The sequence below is a fragment of the Oncorhynchus masou genome, chromosome 5 (assembly GCF_036934945.1).
Source record: "Oncorhynchus masou masou isolate Uvic2021 chromosome 5, UVic_Omas_1.1, whole genome shotgun sequence".
Lineage (NCBI taxonomy): Eukaryota > Metazoa > Chordata > Actinopteri > Salmoniformes > Salmonidae > Oncorhynchus > Oncorhynchus masou.
In genome coordinates, this window is record NC_088216.1 from 8,989,408 (window position 1) to 9,006,907 (window position 17,500).

The following is a 17,500-nucleotide window of genomic DNA, read 5'->3' on the forward strand; positions in this document are numbered from 1 at the left end:
ACCTCTTACAACACGACAGACAACATCTCTTACAACAAGAAAGACAACATCTCTTACAACAAGACAGAGAACACCTCCTACAACAAGACAAACAACACCTCCTACAACAAGACAGACAACATCTCTTACAACAAGACAGATAACACCTCCTACAACAAGACAGATAACACCTCCTACAACAAGACAGACAACACCTCCTACAACAAGACAGACAACACTTACAACAAGACAGACACCACCTCTTACAACAAGACATAGATAGAGAAAAAAGGTGCCAAAGTGAGTATAGTTCAAAGAGAAAATGATTGAAGGAGAAGGAGAGGAAGAGGAGGAGGGTTAGAATGAGAGGAAGAGGAGGAGGGTTAGAAGAAGAGAAAGAGGAGGAGGGTTAGAAGGAGAGGAAGAGGAGGAGGGTTAGAAGGAGAGAAAGAGGAGGAGGGTTAGAAGGAGAGGAAGAGGAGGAGGGTTAGAAGGAGAGAAAGAGGAGGAGGGTTAGAAGGAGAGGAAGAGGAGGAGGGTTAGAAGGAGAGGAAGAGGAGGAGGGTTAGAAGGAGAGGAAGAGGAGGAGGGTTAGAAGGAGGGAAAGAGGAGGAGGGTTAGAAGGAGAGGAAGAGGAGGAGGGTTAGAAGGAGAGAAAGAGGAGGTGGGTTAGAAGGAGAGGAAGAGGAGGAGGGTTAGAAGGAGAGGAAGAGGAGGAGGGTTAGAAGAAGAGAAAGAGGAGGAGGGTTAGAAGGAGAGGAAGAGGAGGAGGGTTAGAAGGAGAGAAAGAGGAGGAGGGTTAGAAGGAGAGAAAGAGGAGGAGGGTAAGAAGGAGAGGAAGAGGAGGAGGGTTAGAAGGAGAGGAAGAGGAGGAGGGTTAGAAGGAGAGAAAGAGGAGGAGGGTTAGAAGGAGAGGAAGAGGAGGAGGGTTAGAAGGAGAGAAAGAGGAGGTGGGTTAGAAGGAGAGGAAGAGGAGGAGGGTTAGAAGGAGAGGAAGAGGAGGGTTAGAAGAAGAGAAAGAGGAGGAGGGTTAGAAGGAGAGAAAGAGGAGGAGGGTTAGAAGGAGAGAAAGAGGAGGAGGGTAAGAAGGAGAGGAAGAGGAGGAGGGTTAGAAGGAGAGAAAGAGGAGGAGGGTTAGAAGGAGAGGAAGAGGAGGAGGGTTAGAAGGAGAGAAAGAGGAGGAGGGTTAGAAGGAGAGGAAGAGGAGGAGGGTTAGAAGGAGAGGAAGAGGAGGAGGGTTTGAAGGAGAGGAAGAGGGTAAGAAGGCTGAGCCGCCTGTTACCATATCAACACAATCAGTTATTTTCCACTACATTAAAAGACCAAAGAAGCAATTCATTTAACTGGCCGAGAGGGAGAAGGAGTGAGAGGAAAAAGGGGGAAGGCACATTTGAGAAATGGCAAGTTCAAGCAGTCATCAAAAGGAAAAGCTTCCTTTCTATCTTGTTTATTTTTCTATTATTAAAAAGATGACACAGTAAGAGATTGGATTCAAGTCACATAACACAATGTACTCTGCTGCTAGCTAGGACTGCTAGGGCTCTGACACTATGACCTGCTAGCTAGGACTGCTAGGGCTCTGACACTATGACCTGCTAGCGAGGACTGCTAGGGCTCTGACACTATGTCCTGCTGCCAGCTAGGACTGTTAGGGCTTTGACACTGTCCTGCTGCTAGCTAGGACTGTTAGGGCTTTGACACTGTCCTGCTGCTAGCTAGGACTGTTAGGGCTTTGACACTATGTCTTGCTTCTAGTTAGGACTGCTAGGGCTCTGACACTATGACCTGCTAGCGAGGACTGCTAGGGCTCTGACACTATGTCCTGCTGCCAGCTAGGACTGCTAGGACTCTGACACTATGACCTGCTAGCGAGGACTGCTAGGGCTCTGACACTATGTCATGCTGCTAGCTAGGACTGCTAGGACTCTGACACTATGACCTGCTAGCGAGGACTGCTAGGGCTCTGACACCATGTCCTGCTGCTAGCTAGGACTGCTAGGGCACTGACACTATGTCCTGCTAGCTATGACTGCTAGGGCTCTGACACTATGTCCTGCTGCCTGCTATGACTGCTAGGGCTATGACACTATGTCCTGCTAGCTAGGACTGCTAGGGATCTGACACAATGTCCTGCTTCTAGTTAGGACTGCTAGGGCTCTGACACTATGTCTTGCTTCTCGTTAGGACTGCTAGGGCTCTGACACTATGTCCTGCTAGCTAGGACTGCTAGGGCTCTGACACTATGTCCTGCTTCTAGTTAGGACTGCTAGGGCTCTGACACTATGTCCTGCTAGATAGGAATGCTAAGGCTCTGACACTATGTCCTGCTGCCAGCTAGGACTGCTAGGGCTCTGACACTATGTCCTGCTAGATAGGAATGCTAGGGCTCTGACACTGTCCTGCTGCCAGCTAGGACTGCTAGGGCTCTGACACTATGTCCTGCTAGATAGGAATGCTAGGGCTCTGACACTGTGTCCTGCTGCCAGCTTGGACTGCTAGGGCTCTGACACTATGTCCTGCGAGATAGGAATGCTAGGGCTCTGACACTATGTCCTGCTGCCAGCTTGGACTGTTAGGGCTCTGACACTATGTCCTGCTAGATAGGAATGCGAGGGCTCTGACACTATGTCCTGCTGCCAGCTAGGACTGCTAGGGCTCTGACACCATGTCCTGCTAGATAGGAATGCTAGGGCTCTGACACTATGTCCTGCTGCCAGCTAGGACTGCTAGGGCTCTGACACTATGTCCTGCTAGATAGGAATGCTAGGGCTCTGACACTATGTCCTGCTAGATAGGAATGCTAGGGCTCTGACACTAAGTCCTGCTGCCAGCTTGGACTGCTAGGGCTCTGACACTATGTCCTGCTGCCAGCTTGGACTGCTAGGGCTCTGACACCATGTCCTGCTAGATAGGAATGCCAGGGCTCTGACACTATGTCCTGATGCCAGCTTGGACTGCTAGGGCTCTGACACTATGTCCTGCTGCCAGCTTGGACTGCTAGGGCTCTGACACCATGTCCTGCTAGATAGGAATGCCAGGGCTCTGACACTATGTCCTGCTGCCAGCTTGGACTGCTAGGGCTCTGACACTATGTCCTGCTGCCAGCTTGGACTGCTAGGGCTCTGACACCATGTCCTGCTAGATAGGAATTCTAGGGCTCTGACACTGTCCTGCTGCCAGCTAGGACTGCTAAGGCTCTGACACCATGTCCTGCTAGATAGGAATGCCAGGGCTCTGACACTATGTCCTGCTAGATAGGAATGCTAGGGCTCTGACACTATGTCCTGCTGCCAGCTAGGACTGCTAGGGCTCTGACACCATGTCCTGCTAGATAGGAATGCCAGGGCTCTGACACTATGTCCTGCTAGATAGGAATGCTAGGGCTCTGACACTGTCCTGCTGCCAGCTAGGACTGCTAGGGCTCTGACACCATGTCCTGCTAGATAGGAATGCCAGGGCTCTGACACTATGTCCTGCTAGATAGGAATGCCAGGGCTCTGACACCATGTCCTGCTAAATAGGAATGCCAGGGCTCTGACACTATGTCCTGCTAGATAGGAATGCCAGGGCTCTGACACTATGTCCTGCTAGATAGGAATGCCAGGGCTCTGACACTATGTCCTGCTAGATAGTAATGCCAGGGCACTGACACTATGTCTTGCTAGATAGGAATGCCAGGGCTCTGACACTATGTCCTGCTAGATAGTAATGCCAGGGCTCTGACACTATGACCTGCTAGATAGTAATGCCAGGGCTCTGACACTATGTACTGTATCAGATGTAACTATTCAATGTCCCTCAGGCTCTTCCAAATACATATTTGTCGACAAGAGGAGCTGTTGCTCTTTCGCCCACTTTACTGATTATTTTTAGTTTTTCATCTGGGTTTAATAATCTAACATTTGGAAGACATTTTGTTATTTCTTTGAATAATGAATCTCTCTCTCTCTCTCTCTCACTCAAACTATCTGAGGGGGTCTCAGAGAGAGACTATCTGAGGGGGTCTCAGAGAGAGACTATCTGAGGGGGTCTCAGAGAGAGACTATCTGAGGGGGTCTCAGTGAGAGACTGAGGGGGTCTCAGTGAGAGACTGAGGGGGTCTCAGTGAGAGACTGAGGGGGTCTCAGTGAGAGACTCTCAGTGAGAGACTATCTGAGAGGGTCTCAGTGAGAGACTATCTGAGGGGGTCTCAGTGAGAGACTATCTGAGGGGGTCTCAGTGAGACATTCAGACATGCGAGTGAGTAATGAATCACTTGCATGTCTGAATGTTAAAACAGTTTTGGACAAATGAAGAGGAATGAATTCCCATAACTCTGTACCAACACACAAGGGTGAAAGAGAACGAGGGAGAGAGAACGAGGGAGAGAGGGAGAGAGAGAGAGAGGGAGAGAGAACGAGAGAGAGGGAGAGAGAGAGAGGGAGAGAGAACGAGGGAGGGAGAGAGTGAGAGAGACATTTTTATTGTTGATTTCACTTTTGTATAATATCTACCTCACTTCCTTTGGCAATGTTAACACATGTTTCCCATGCCAATAAAGCCCTTGAATTGAATTGAGAGAGAGAGAGAAAGAGAGAGAAAGAGAGAGAGAGAGAGAGTGGAGGGGGAAAGAGAGAGAGAGAGTGGAGGGGGAAAGAGAGAGAGAGAGAGTGGAGGGGGAAAGAGAGAGAGAGAGTGGAGGGGGAAAGAGAGAGAGAGAGTGGAGGGGGAAAGAGAGAGAGAGAGTGGAGGGGGAAAGAGAGAGAGAGAGTGGAGGGGGAAAGAGAGAGAGAGAGGCAGGTCGTGTTAAGACAAGTGAAGGTGTGAAGAAGAAAGGTGTAAATTGTTCTTTTCTGGGAGAATCACAAACAGTGTCAAAACACACACACACACACACACACACACACACACAGCACAAGGAACAGCTTCAATGGAGAAGATGGATTGTGATTTTAGTCACTGATTGACTGTCGGAGGTTTTGAAGTTGTAGATTTTGACCGCTGATCGGCATATCAGTACCCACTAGAGAACATTGCTGGTCTATCAGAATATCAGTACCCACTAGAGAACATTGCTGGTCTATCAGCATTTCAGTACCCACTAGAGAACATTGCTGGTCTATCAGCATATCAGTACCCACTAGAGAACATTGCTGGTCTATCAGCATATCAGTACCCACTAGAGAACATTGCTGGTCTATCAGCATATCAGTACCCACTAGAGAACATTGCTGGTCTATCAGCATATCAGTACCCAGTAGAGAACATTGCTGGTCTATCAGCATATCAGTACCCACTAGAGAACATTGCTGGTCTATCAGCATATCAGTACCCACTAGAGAACATTGCTGGTCTATCAGCATATCAGTACCCACTAGAGAACATTGCTGGTCTATCAGCATATCAGTACCCACTAGAGAACATTGCTGGTCTATCACCATATCAGTACCCACTAGAGAACATTGCTGGTCTATCACCATATCAGTACCCACTAGAGAACCTTGCTGGTCTATCAGCATATCAGTACCCACTAGAGAACATTGCTGGTCTATCAGCATATCAGTACCCACTAGAGAACATTGCTGGTCTATCAGCATATCAGTACCCACTAGAGAACATTGCTGGTCTATCAGCATATCAGTACCCACTAGAGAACATTGCTGGTCTATCAGCATATCAGTACCCACTAGAGAACATTGCTGGTCTATCAGCATATCATTACCCACTAGAGAACCTTGCTGGTCTATCAGCATATCAGTACCCACTAGAGAACATTGCTGGTCTATCAGCATATCAGTACCCACTAGAGAACATTGCTGGTCTATCAGAATATCAGTACCCACTAGAGAACATTGCTGGTCTATCAGAATATCAGTACCCACTAGAGAACATTGCTGGTCTATCAGCATATCAGTACCCACTAGAGAACATTGCTGGTCTATCAGCATATCAGTACCCACTAGAGAACCTTGCTGGTCTATCAGCATATCAGTACCCACTAGAGAACATTGCTGGTCTATCAGCATATCAGTACCCACTAGAGAACATTGCTGGTCTATCAGCATATCAGTACCCACTAGAGAACATTGCTGGTCTATCAGCATATCAGCACCCACTAGAGAACATTGCTGGTCTATCAGCATATCAGTACCCACTAGAGAACATTGCTGGTCTATCAGCATATCAGTACCCACTAGAGAACATTGCTGGTCTATCAGCATATCAGTACCCACTAGAGAACATTGCTGGTCTATCAGCATATCAGTACCCACTAGAGAACATTGCTGGTCTATCAGCATATCAGTACCCACTAGAGAACATTGCTGGTCTATCAGCATTTCAGTACCCACTAGAGAACATTGCTGGTCTATCAGCATATCAGTACCCACTAGAGAACATTGCTGGTCTATCAGCATATCAGTACCCACTAGAGAACATTGCTGGTCTATCAGCATTTCAGTACCCACTAGAGAACATTGCTGGTCTGTCAGCATTTCAGTACCCACTAGAGAACATTGCTGGTCTATCAGCATATCAGTACCCACTAGAGAACATTGCTGGTCTATCAGCATATCAGTATCCACTAGAGAACATTGCTGGTCTATCAGCATATCAGTACCCACTAGAGAACATTGCTGGTCTATCAGCATATCAGTACCCACTAGAGAACATTGCTGGTCTATCAGCATATCAGTACCCAGTAGAGAACATTGCTGGTCTATCAGCATTTCAGTACCCACTAGAGAACATTGCTGGTCTATCAGCATATCAGTACCCACTAGAGAACATTGCTGGTCTATCAGCATATCAGTACCCACTAGAGAACATTGCTGGTCTATCAGCATTTTAGTACCCACTAGAGAACATTGCTGGTCTGTCAGCATTTCAGTACCCACTAGAGAACATTGCTGGTCTATCAGCATATCAGTACCCACTAGAGAACATTGCTGGTCTATCAGCATATCAGTATCCACTAGAGAACATTGCTGGTCTATCAGCATATCAGTACCCACTAGAGAACATTGCTGGTCTATCAGCATATCAGTACTCACTAGAGAACATTGCTGGTCGATCAGCATATCAGCACCCACTAGAGAACATTGCTGGTCTATCAGCATATCAGTACCCACTAGAGAACATTGCTGGTCTATCAGCATATCAGTAACCACTAGAGAACATTGCTGGTCTATCAGCATATCAGTACCCACTAGAGAACATTGCTGGTCTATCAGCATATCAGTACCCACTAGAGAACATTGCTGGTCTATCAGCATATCAGTACCCACTAGAGAACATTGCTGGTCTATCAGAATATCAGTACCCACTAGAGAACATTGCTGGTCTATCAGCATATCAGTACCCACTAAAGAACATTGCTGGTCTATCAGCATATCAGTACCCACTAGAGAACATTGCTGGTCTATCAGCATATCAGTACCCACTAGAGAACATTGCTGGTCTATCAGCATATCAGTACCCACTAGAGAACATTGCTGGTCTATCAGCATATCAGTACCCACTAGAGAACATTGCTGGTCTATCAGCATATCAGTACCCACTAGAGAACATTGCTGGTCTATCAGCATATCAGTACCCAGTAGAGAACATTGCTGGTCTATCAGCATTTCAGTACCCACTAGAGAACATTGCTGGTCTATCAGCATATCAGTACCCACTAGAGAACATTGCTGGTCTATCAGCATTTCAGTACCCACTAGAGAACATTGCTGGTCTGTCAGCATTTCAGTACCCACTAGAGAACATTGCTGGTCTATCAGCATATCAGTACCCACTAGAGAACATTGCTGGTCTATCAGCATATCAGTATCCACTAGAGAACATTGCTGGTCTATCAGCATATCAGTACCCACTAGAGAACATTGCTGGTCTATCAGCATATCAGTACTCACTAGAGAACATTGCTGGTCGATCAGCATATCAGCACCCACTAGAGAACATTGCTGGTCTATCAGCATATCAGTACCCACTAGAGAACATTGCTGGTCTATCAGCATATCAGTAACCACTAGAGAACATTGCTGGTCTATCAGCATATCAGTACCCAGTAGAGAACATTGCTGGTCTATCAGCATATCAGTACCCACTAGAGAACATTGCTGGTCTATCAGCATATCAGTACCCACTAGAGAACATTGCTGGTCTATCAGAATATCAGTACCCACTAGAGAACATTGCTGGTCTATCAGCATATCAGTACCCACTAAAGAACATTGCTGGTCTATCAGCATATCAGTACCCACTAGAGAACATTGCTGGTCTATCAGCATATCAGTACCCACTAGAGAACATTGCTAGTCTATCAGCATATCAGTACCCACTAGAGAACATTGCTGGTCTATCAGCATATCAGTACCCACTAGAGAACATTGCTGGTCTATCAGCATATCAGTACCCACTAGAGAACATTGCTGGTCTATCACCATATCAGTACCCACTAGAGAACATTGCTGGTCTATCAGCATATCAGTACCCACTAGAGAACCTTGCTGGTCTATCAGCATATCAGTACCCACTAGAGAACATTGCTGGTCTATCAGCATATCAGTACCCACTAGAGAACATTGCTGGTCTATCAGCATATCAGTACCCACTAGAGAACATTGCTGGTCTATCAGCATATCAGTACCCACTAGAGAACATTGCTGGTCTATCAGCATATCAGTACCCACTAGAGAACATTGCTGGTCTATCAGCATATCATTACCCACTAGAGAACCTTGCTGGTCTATCAGCATATCAGTACCCACTAGAGAACATTGCTGGTCTATCAGCATATCAGTACCCACTAGAGAACATTGCTGGTCTATCAGAATATCAGTACCCACTAGAGAACATTGCTGGTCTATCAGAATATCAGTACCCACTAGAGAACATTGCTGGTCTATCAGCATATCAGTACCCACTAGAGAACATTGCTGGTCTATCAGCATATCAGTACCCACTAGAGAACCTTGCTGGTCTATCAGCATATCAGTACCCACTAGAGAACATTGCTGGTCTATCAGCATATCAGTACCCACTAGAGAACATTGCTGGTCTATCAGCATATCAGTACCCACTAGAGAACATTGCTGGTCTATCAGCATATCAGTACCCACTAGAGAACATTGCTGGTCTATCAGCAGATCAGTACTCACTAGAGAACATTGCTGGTCTATCAGCATATCAGTACCCACTAGAGAACATTGCTGGTCATCCCCTTTAGCATACACATCATATGCATATCAACCTGCAAGGTGTGCAACCATGTTTTATAAATAAAATATAAATAAATGATAAATGAATGATAAATGCTTGATAAATAAATTCTAAATAATTGATAAATAAATGCTTTACAAATAGTGCACATACTATTGTAAAATATTAATTGCATTAAGAAATATTTATGGAAATATGTACATTTTTGATTACAGCAGAGACAATCAACTCCCTCTTGCTTCTTGGTTATAGAAGAGACAATCAATCCACTCAAGCTTATTGATTACAGCAAAGACAATCAACTCCCTCTAGCTTCTTGATTACAGCAGAGACAATCAACTCCCTCGAGCTTCCTGGTTACAACATAGACAATCAACTCCCTCTAGCTTCTTGATTACAGCAGAGACAACCAACTCCCTCTAGCTTCTTGATTACAGCAGAGACAATCAACTCCCTCTCGCTTCTTGATTACAGCAGAGACAATCAACTCCCTCTAGCTTCTTGATTACAGCAGAGACAATCAACTCCCTCTAGCTTATTGATTACAGCAGAGACAATCAACTCCCTCTAGCTTCTTGGTTACAGCAGAGACAATCAACTCCCTCTAGCTTCCTGGTTACAACATAGACAATCAACTCCCTCTAGCTTCTTGATTACAGCAGAGACAATCAACTCCCTCTAGCTTCTTGATTACAGCAGAGACAATCAACTCCCTCTAGCTTCTTGGTTACAGCAGAGACCATCAACTCCTTCTTGGAGTGAGTTGCCTTTTGAGATAGCAGTATAAATGTAAGCACTGGGTTATCTGGCCTTGCAGTGAAGTTATGTTGGCTGTTAGAATGTGGATATGGCCCAAACCCCTGCCACTGACAAGATGTTACTGAATCACATTCAGACCAAAGAAATGTCTGTCTACATCCACTGTGTTTCAACCTCTGGTTTGACCCCAACCACAAAGTGTTGACCTCTGATTCTTCATCCACTGTGTTTCAACCTCTGCAGGAGGTTTGACCCCAACCACAAAGTGTTGACCTCTGATTCTTCATCCACTAAGTTAGTTTTTTTTTTGTAACCTGACTAACATGGTGAATAGAAAATGTAGCGTTTTGACCATTATTTGAGCATTAACTATTTGAGCATTAACATTGTGGTTTGAGTTAGCAGCGGTACTCACACTCTGTTGCTGGGGATTATCTTGTGACCGTCTCTGTACCAGGTGACCTGCGGTCTCGGGAAGCAGCTGACGGTTGGAGTGTTCAGGACTGCAGCTCGACCAACACTGACCGTACGACGCTGCTCTTCACCAGAAAAGTTACCCATGACTAGAGAGAGAGAGAACGAGAGACATTAGGGAGAGAAAGAGAGTGAAAGAGAGAGGGAGGGAGATAATGAGAGAGAGATGGAGAGTGAGAGAGAGAGAGAGAGAGAGAGGGAGATAATGAGAGGGAGATGGAGAGTGTGTGTGAGAGAGAGAGAGAGAGAGAGGGAGATAATGAGAGGGAGATGGAGAAATAGAGAGATAAAGAGAGGGAGATGGGGGGAGAGAGGGAGAGAGAGAGAGGGAGAGAGACAGAGGGAGAGAGACACAGAGAGAGAGAGGGAGAGAGACACAGAGAGAGAGAGGGAGAGAGACACACAGAGAGAGAGGGAGAGAGGCACAGAGACATAGAGAGAGGGAGGGAGATGAAGAGATAAAGAGAGAGAGAGATAAAGAGAGAGAGGGATAAAGAGAAAGATAGAGAGAGAGAGAGAGAGAAAGAGAGAGATACAGAGAGAGAGAGGGATAGAGAGAGAGATAAAGAGAGAGAGAGAGATAAAGGGAGAGAGGGATAAAGAGAGAGAGGGATAGAGAGAGAGATAAAGAGAGAGAGGGATAGAGAGAGAGACAAAGGGAGAGAGAGATAAAGAGAGAGAGAGATAAAGAGAGAGAGGGATAGAGAGAGAGATAAAGGGAGAGAGAGATAAAGGGAGAGAGAGATAAAGAGAGAGAGAGATAAAGAGAGAGAGGGATAAAGAGAGAGAGAGATAAAGAGAGAGAGAGGTGTGTGTGTACTTACAGGCGACCTGCACCTCAGCTCTCCTCTGTAACAGGGCTCCCATCCTGTTCCTGACCACACACTGATACAACCCAGCATCTGACCTCTGGACCTCTGGGATAACATACCTAGAGAGAGAGAGAGGACTGTGTGAAACACCCCAGTGTCGTTACCTCTGGGATAACATACCTAGAGAGAGAGAGGACTGTGTGAAACACCCCAGTGTCGTTACCTCTGGGATAACAAACCTAGAGAGAGAGAGGACTGTGTGAAACACCCCAGTGTCATTACCTCTGGGATAACAAACCTAGAGAGAGAGAGGACTGTGTGAAACACCCCAGTGTCGTTACCTCTGGGATAACAAACCTAGAGAGAGAGAGGACTGTGTGAAACACCCCAGTGTCATTACCTCTGGGATAACAAACCTAGAGAGAGAGAGGACTGTGTGAAACACCCCAGTGTCATTACCTCTGGGATAACATACCTAGAGAGAGAGAGGACTGTGTGAAACACCCCAGTGTCGTTACCTCTGGGATAACATACCTAGAGAGAAAGAGGACTGTGTGAAACACCCCAGTGTCGTTACCTCTGGGATAACATACCTAGAGAGAGGGGACTGTGTGAAACACCCCCGTGTCGTTACCTCTGGGATAACATACCTAGAGAGAGAGAGGACTGTGTGAAACACCCCAGTGTCATTACCTCTGGGATAACATACCTAGAGAGAGAGAGGACTGTGTGAAACACCCCAGTGTCGTTACCTCTGGGATAACATACCTAGAGAGAAAGAGGACTGTGTGAAACACCCCAGTGTCGTTACCTCTGGGATAACATACCTAGAGAGAGGGGACTGTGTGAAACACCCCCGTGTCGTTACCTCTGGGATAACATACCTAGAGAGAGAGAGGACTGTGTGAAACACCCCAGTGTCATTACCTCTGGGATAACATACCTAGAGAGAGAGAGAGGACTGTGTGAAACACCCCAGTGTCGTTAACTCTGGGATAACATACCTAGAGAGAGAGAGGACTGTGTGAAACACCCCAGTGTCATTACCTCTGGGATAACATACCTAGAGAGAGAGAGAGGACTGTGTGAAACACCCCAGTGTCGTTACCTCTGGGATAACATACCTAGAGAGAGAGAGGACTGTGTGAAACACCCCAGTGTCGTTACCTCTGGGATAACATACCTAGAGAGAGAGAGGACTGGGTGAAACACCCCAGTGTCATTACCTCTGGGATAACATACCTAGAGAGAGAGAGGACTGTGTGAAACACCCCAGTGTCGTTACCTCTGGGATAACATACCTAGAGAGAGGGGACTGTGTGAAACACCCCAGTGTCGTTACCTCTGGGATAACATACCTAGAGAGAGAGAGGACTGTGTGAAACACCCCAGTGTCATTACCTCTGGGATAACATACCTAGAGAGAGGGGACTGTGTGAAACACCCCAGTGTCGTTACCTCTGGGATAACATACCTAGAGAGAGAGAGGACTGTGTGAAACACCCCAGTGTCGTTACCTCTGGGATAACATACCTAGAGAGAGAGAGGACTGTGTGAAACACCCCAGTGTCGTTACCTCTGGGATAACATACCTAGAGAGAGAGAGGACTGTGTGAAACACCCCAGTGTCGTTACCTCTGGGATAACATACCTAGAGAGAGGGGACTGTGTGAAACACCCCAGTGTCGTTACCTCTGGGATAACATACCTAGAGAGAGAGAGGACTGTGTGAAACACCCCAGTGTCATTACCTCTGGGATAACATACCTAGAGAGAGGGGACTGTGTGAAACACCCCAGTGTCGTTACCTCTGGGATAACATACCTAGAGAGAGAGAGGACTGTGTGAAACACCCCAGTGTCATTACCTCTGGGATAACATACCTAGAGAGAGAGAGAGAGGACTGTGTGAAACACCCCAGTGTCGTTACCTCTGGGATAACATACCTAGAGAGAGAGAGGACTGTGTGAAACACCCCAGTGTCATTACCTCTGGGATAACATACCTAGAGAGAGAGAGGACTGTGTGAAACACCCCAGTGTCGTTACCTCTGGGATAACATACCTAGAGAGAGGGGACTGTGTGAAACACCCCAGTGTCGTTACCTCTGGGATAACATACCTAGAGAGAGAGAGGACTGTGTGAAACACCCCAGTGTCATTACCTCTGGGATAACATACCTAGAGAGAGGGGACTGTGTGAAACACCCCAGTGTCGTTACCTCTGGGATAACATACCTAGAGAGAGAGAGGACTGTGTGAAACACCCCAGTGTCGTTACCTCTGGGATAACATACCTAGAGAGAGAGAGGACTGTGTGAAACACCCCAGTGTCGTTACCTCTGGGATAACATACCTAGAGAGAGAGAGAGGACTGTGTGAAACACCCCAGTGTCGTTACCTCTGGGATAACATACCTAGAGAGAGAGGACTGTGTGAAACACCCCAGTGTCGTTACCTCTGGGATAACATACCTAGAGAGAGAGAGGACTGTGTGAAACACCCCAGTGTCATTACCTCTGGGATAACATACCTAGAGAGAGAGAGGACTGGGTGAAACACCACAGTGTCGTTACCTCTGGGATAACATACCTAGAGAGAGAGAGGACTGTGTGAAACACCCCAGTGTCATTACCTCTGGGATAACATACCTAGAGAGAGAGAGGACTGGGTGAAACACCCCAGTGTCATTACCTCTGGGATAACATACCTAGAGAGAGAGAGGACTGTGTGAAACACCCCAGTGTCATTACCTCTGGGATAACATACCTAGAGAGAGAGAGGACTGGGTGAAACACCCCAGTGTCATTACCTCTGGGATAACATACCTAGAGAGAGAGAGGACTGTGTGAAACACCCCAGTGTCATTACCTCTGGGATAACATACCTAGAGAGAGAGAGGACTGGGTGAAACACCCCAGTGTGTCATTACCTCTGGGATAACATACCTAGAGAGAGGACTGTGTGAAACACCCCAGTGTGTCATTACCTCTGGGATAACATACCTAGAGAGAGAGAGGACTGTGTGAAACACCCCAGTGTCGTTACCTCTGGGATAACATACCTAGAGAGAGAAAGGACTGGGTGAAACACCCCAGTGTCGTTACCTCTGGGATAACATACCTAGAGAGAGGACTGTGTGAAACACCCCAGTGTCATTACCTCTGGGATAACATACCTAGAGAGAGAGAGGACTGTGTGAAACACCCCAGTGTCGTTACCTCTGGGATAACATACCTAGAGAGAGAGAGGACTGGGTGAAACACCACAGTGTCATTACCTCTGGGATAACATACCTAGAGAGAAAGAGGACTGTGTGAAACACCCCAGTGTCATTACCTCTGGGATAACATACCTAGAGAGAGAGAGGACTGGGTGAAACACCACAGTGTGTCATTACCTCTGGGATAACATACCTAGAGAGAGAGAGGACTGTGTGAAACACCCCAGTGTTGTTACCTCTGGGATAACATACCTAGAGAGAGAAAGGACTGGGTGAAACACCCCAGTGTCGTTACCTCTGGGATAACATACCTAGAGAGAGGACTGTGTGAAACACCCCAGTGTCATTACCTCTGGGATAACATACCTAGAGAGAGAGAGGACTGGGTGAAACACCACAGTGTGTCATTACCTCTGGGATAACATACCTAGAGAGAGGACTGTGTGAAACACCCCAGTGTCATTACCTCTGGGATAACATACCTAGAGAGAGAGAGGACTGGGTGAAACACCCCAGTGTGTCATTACCTCTGGGATAACATACCTAGAGAGAGGACTGTGTGAAACACCCCAGTGTCATTACCTCTGGGATAACATACCTAGAGAGAGAGAGGACTGGGTGAAACACCACAGTGTAATTACCTCTGGGATAACATACCTAGAGAGAGAGAGGACTGTGTGAAACACCCCAGTGTCGTTACCTCTGGGATAACATACCTAGAGAGAGAGAGAGGACTGGGTGAAACACCCCAGTGTCGTTACCTCTGGGATAACATACCTAGAGAGAGAGAGGACTGTGTGAAACACCACAGTGTCGTTACCTCTGGGATAACATACCTAGAGAGAGAGAGAGGACTGGGTGAAACACCCCAGTGTCATTACCTCTGGGATAACATACCTAGAGAGAGAGAGAGAGAGCGGACTGGGTGTTGGAATTGAATTGAGAGAGAGAAAAATGGGTGAAACAGACTGGAAGGATGATGTGACCTTGGAGGAGACAGACACAGAGAGAAAGAGAAGAGAGGAAGAGGAGAGAGGAAGAGGAGAGAATGTGTGAACTGTACTCCTAAAGAGGGACAGATGGGGAGGTGGAGGTGTGTACGTGTGTGTGTGTCTACTGCCCGATGCCAGGTTGCCCATTAAAACCCCATTACACCCAACCTGGATGGAACACAAAACACACACCAACAGACACACACACACACACACACCAACAAACACACACACACACACCAACAAACACACACACACACCAACAAACACACACACACACCAACAAACACACAAACACACACACCAACAAACACACAAACACACACACCAACAAACACACACACCAACAAACACACACACACACACACACCAACAAACACACACACACACACCAACAAACACACACACCAACAAACACACACAAACACACCAACTAACACACGCAAACAAACACACACACACACACACACACACCAACAAACACACACATCAACAAACACACACACACACACCAACAAACACACACACACACCAACAAACACACACACCAACAAACACACAGAAACACACCAACTAACACACACACACACACACCAACAAACACACACATCAGCAAACACACACACACACACACACACACACACACACACCAACAAACACACACCAACAAACACACACACCAACAAACACACACACACATACACACCAACAAACGCACGCACACACACAAACAAACACACACACACACACACACCAACAAACACACACACAAACACACGTACACACACACCAACAAACACACAAACAAACACACACCAACAAACACACACACAGACACACGGCCAAACACACAGACACACGGCCAAACAGACACACAGCCAAACATTCCAGCCAGCGTGTCCTTGTGATGTTGTCAACAACAGACACAGTGACGTATCAGCTTCAGACTGGAGCATCACTGGAGAAACGGCATTACAATCATTACAGCCATAATCTGCTGTTGAAATGGGCTGTTGTGGCCATACGTTCACACATGGTCAATCCTATCCTAACATTATCTAACTAACTCTATTCTAACATCGTCAAACTAACTCTATCCTAACATTATCTAACTAACTCTATCCTAACATTATCTAACTAACTCTATCCTAACATTATCTAACTAACTCTATCCTAACATTGTCAAACTAACTCTATCCTAACATTGTCTAACTAACTCTATTCTAACATTGTCAAACTGACTCTATTCTAACATTGTCAAGCTAACTCTATCCTAACATTATCTAACTAATATATATTCTAACATTGTCAAACTGACTCTATCCTAACATTGTCAAACTAACTCTATCCTAACATTATCTAACTAACTCTATTCTAACATCGTCAAACTAACTCTATCCTAACATTATCTAACTAACTCTATCCTAACATTATCTAACTAACTCTATCCTAACATTATCTAACTAACTCTATCCTAACATTGTCAAACTAACTCTATCCTAACATTGTCTAACTAACTCTATTCTAACATTGTCAAACTGACTCTATTCTAACATTGTCAAGCTAACTCTATCCTAACATTATCTAACTAATATATATTCTAACATTGTCAAACTGACTCTATCCTAACATTGTCAAACTAACTCTATCCTAACATTATCTAACTAACTCTATTCTAACATCGTCAAACTAACTCTATCCTAACAGTATCTAACTAACTCTATCCTAACATTATCTAACTAACTCTATCCTAACATTATCTAACTAACTCTATCCTAACATTGTCAAACTAACTCTATCCTAACATTGTCTAACTAACTCTATTCTAACATTGTCAAACTGACTCTATTCTAACATTGTCAAGCTAACTCTATCCTAACATTATCTAACTAATATATATTCTAACATTGTCAAACTGACTCTATCCTAACATTGTCAAACTAACTCTATCCTAACATTATCTAACTAACTATATTCTAACATTGTCAAACTAACTCTATCCTAACATTATCTAACTAACTCTATTCTAACATTGTCAAACTGACTCTATTCTAACATTGTCAA

At 45.7% G+C, this 17,500-nt stretch overlaps 2 protein-coding genes across 2 annotated transcripts in view; one reads left to right on the top strand and one right to left on the bottom strand.

Annotated features, from left to right (window-relative positions):
- The window catches only part of LOC135532479 (zinc finger protein 436-like), a 781,678-nt gene that overhangs the window by 336,402 nt on the left and 427,776 nt on the right, over positions 1 to 17,500 (top strand). The window lies entirely within an intron of this gene.
- The window catches only part of LOC135532795 (protein sidekick-1-like), a 346,541-nt gene that overhangs the window by 223,866 nt on the left and 105,175 nt on the right, over positions 1 to 17,500 (bottom strand). Inside the window, exons 3-4 of the mRNA XM_064960236.1 lie at positions 11,235 to 11,341; positions 10,352 to 10,499 (exon numbers count right to left, since the gene is read on the bottom strand). Of these exons, the coding sequence (XP_064816308.1) occupies positions 10,352 to 10,499; positions 11,235 to 11,341 (255 nt within the window). The remainder of the gene's footprint in view (positions 1 to 10,351; positions 10,500 to 11,234; positions 11,342 to 17,500) is intronic.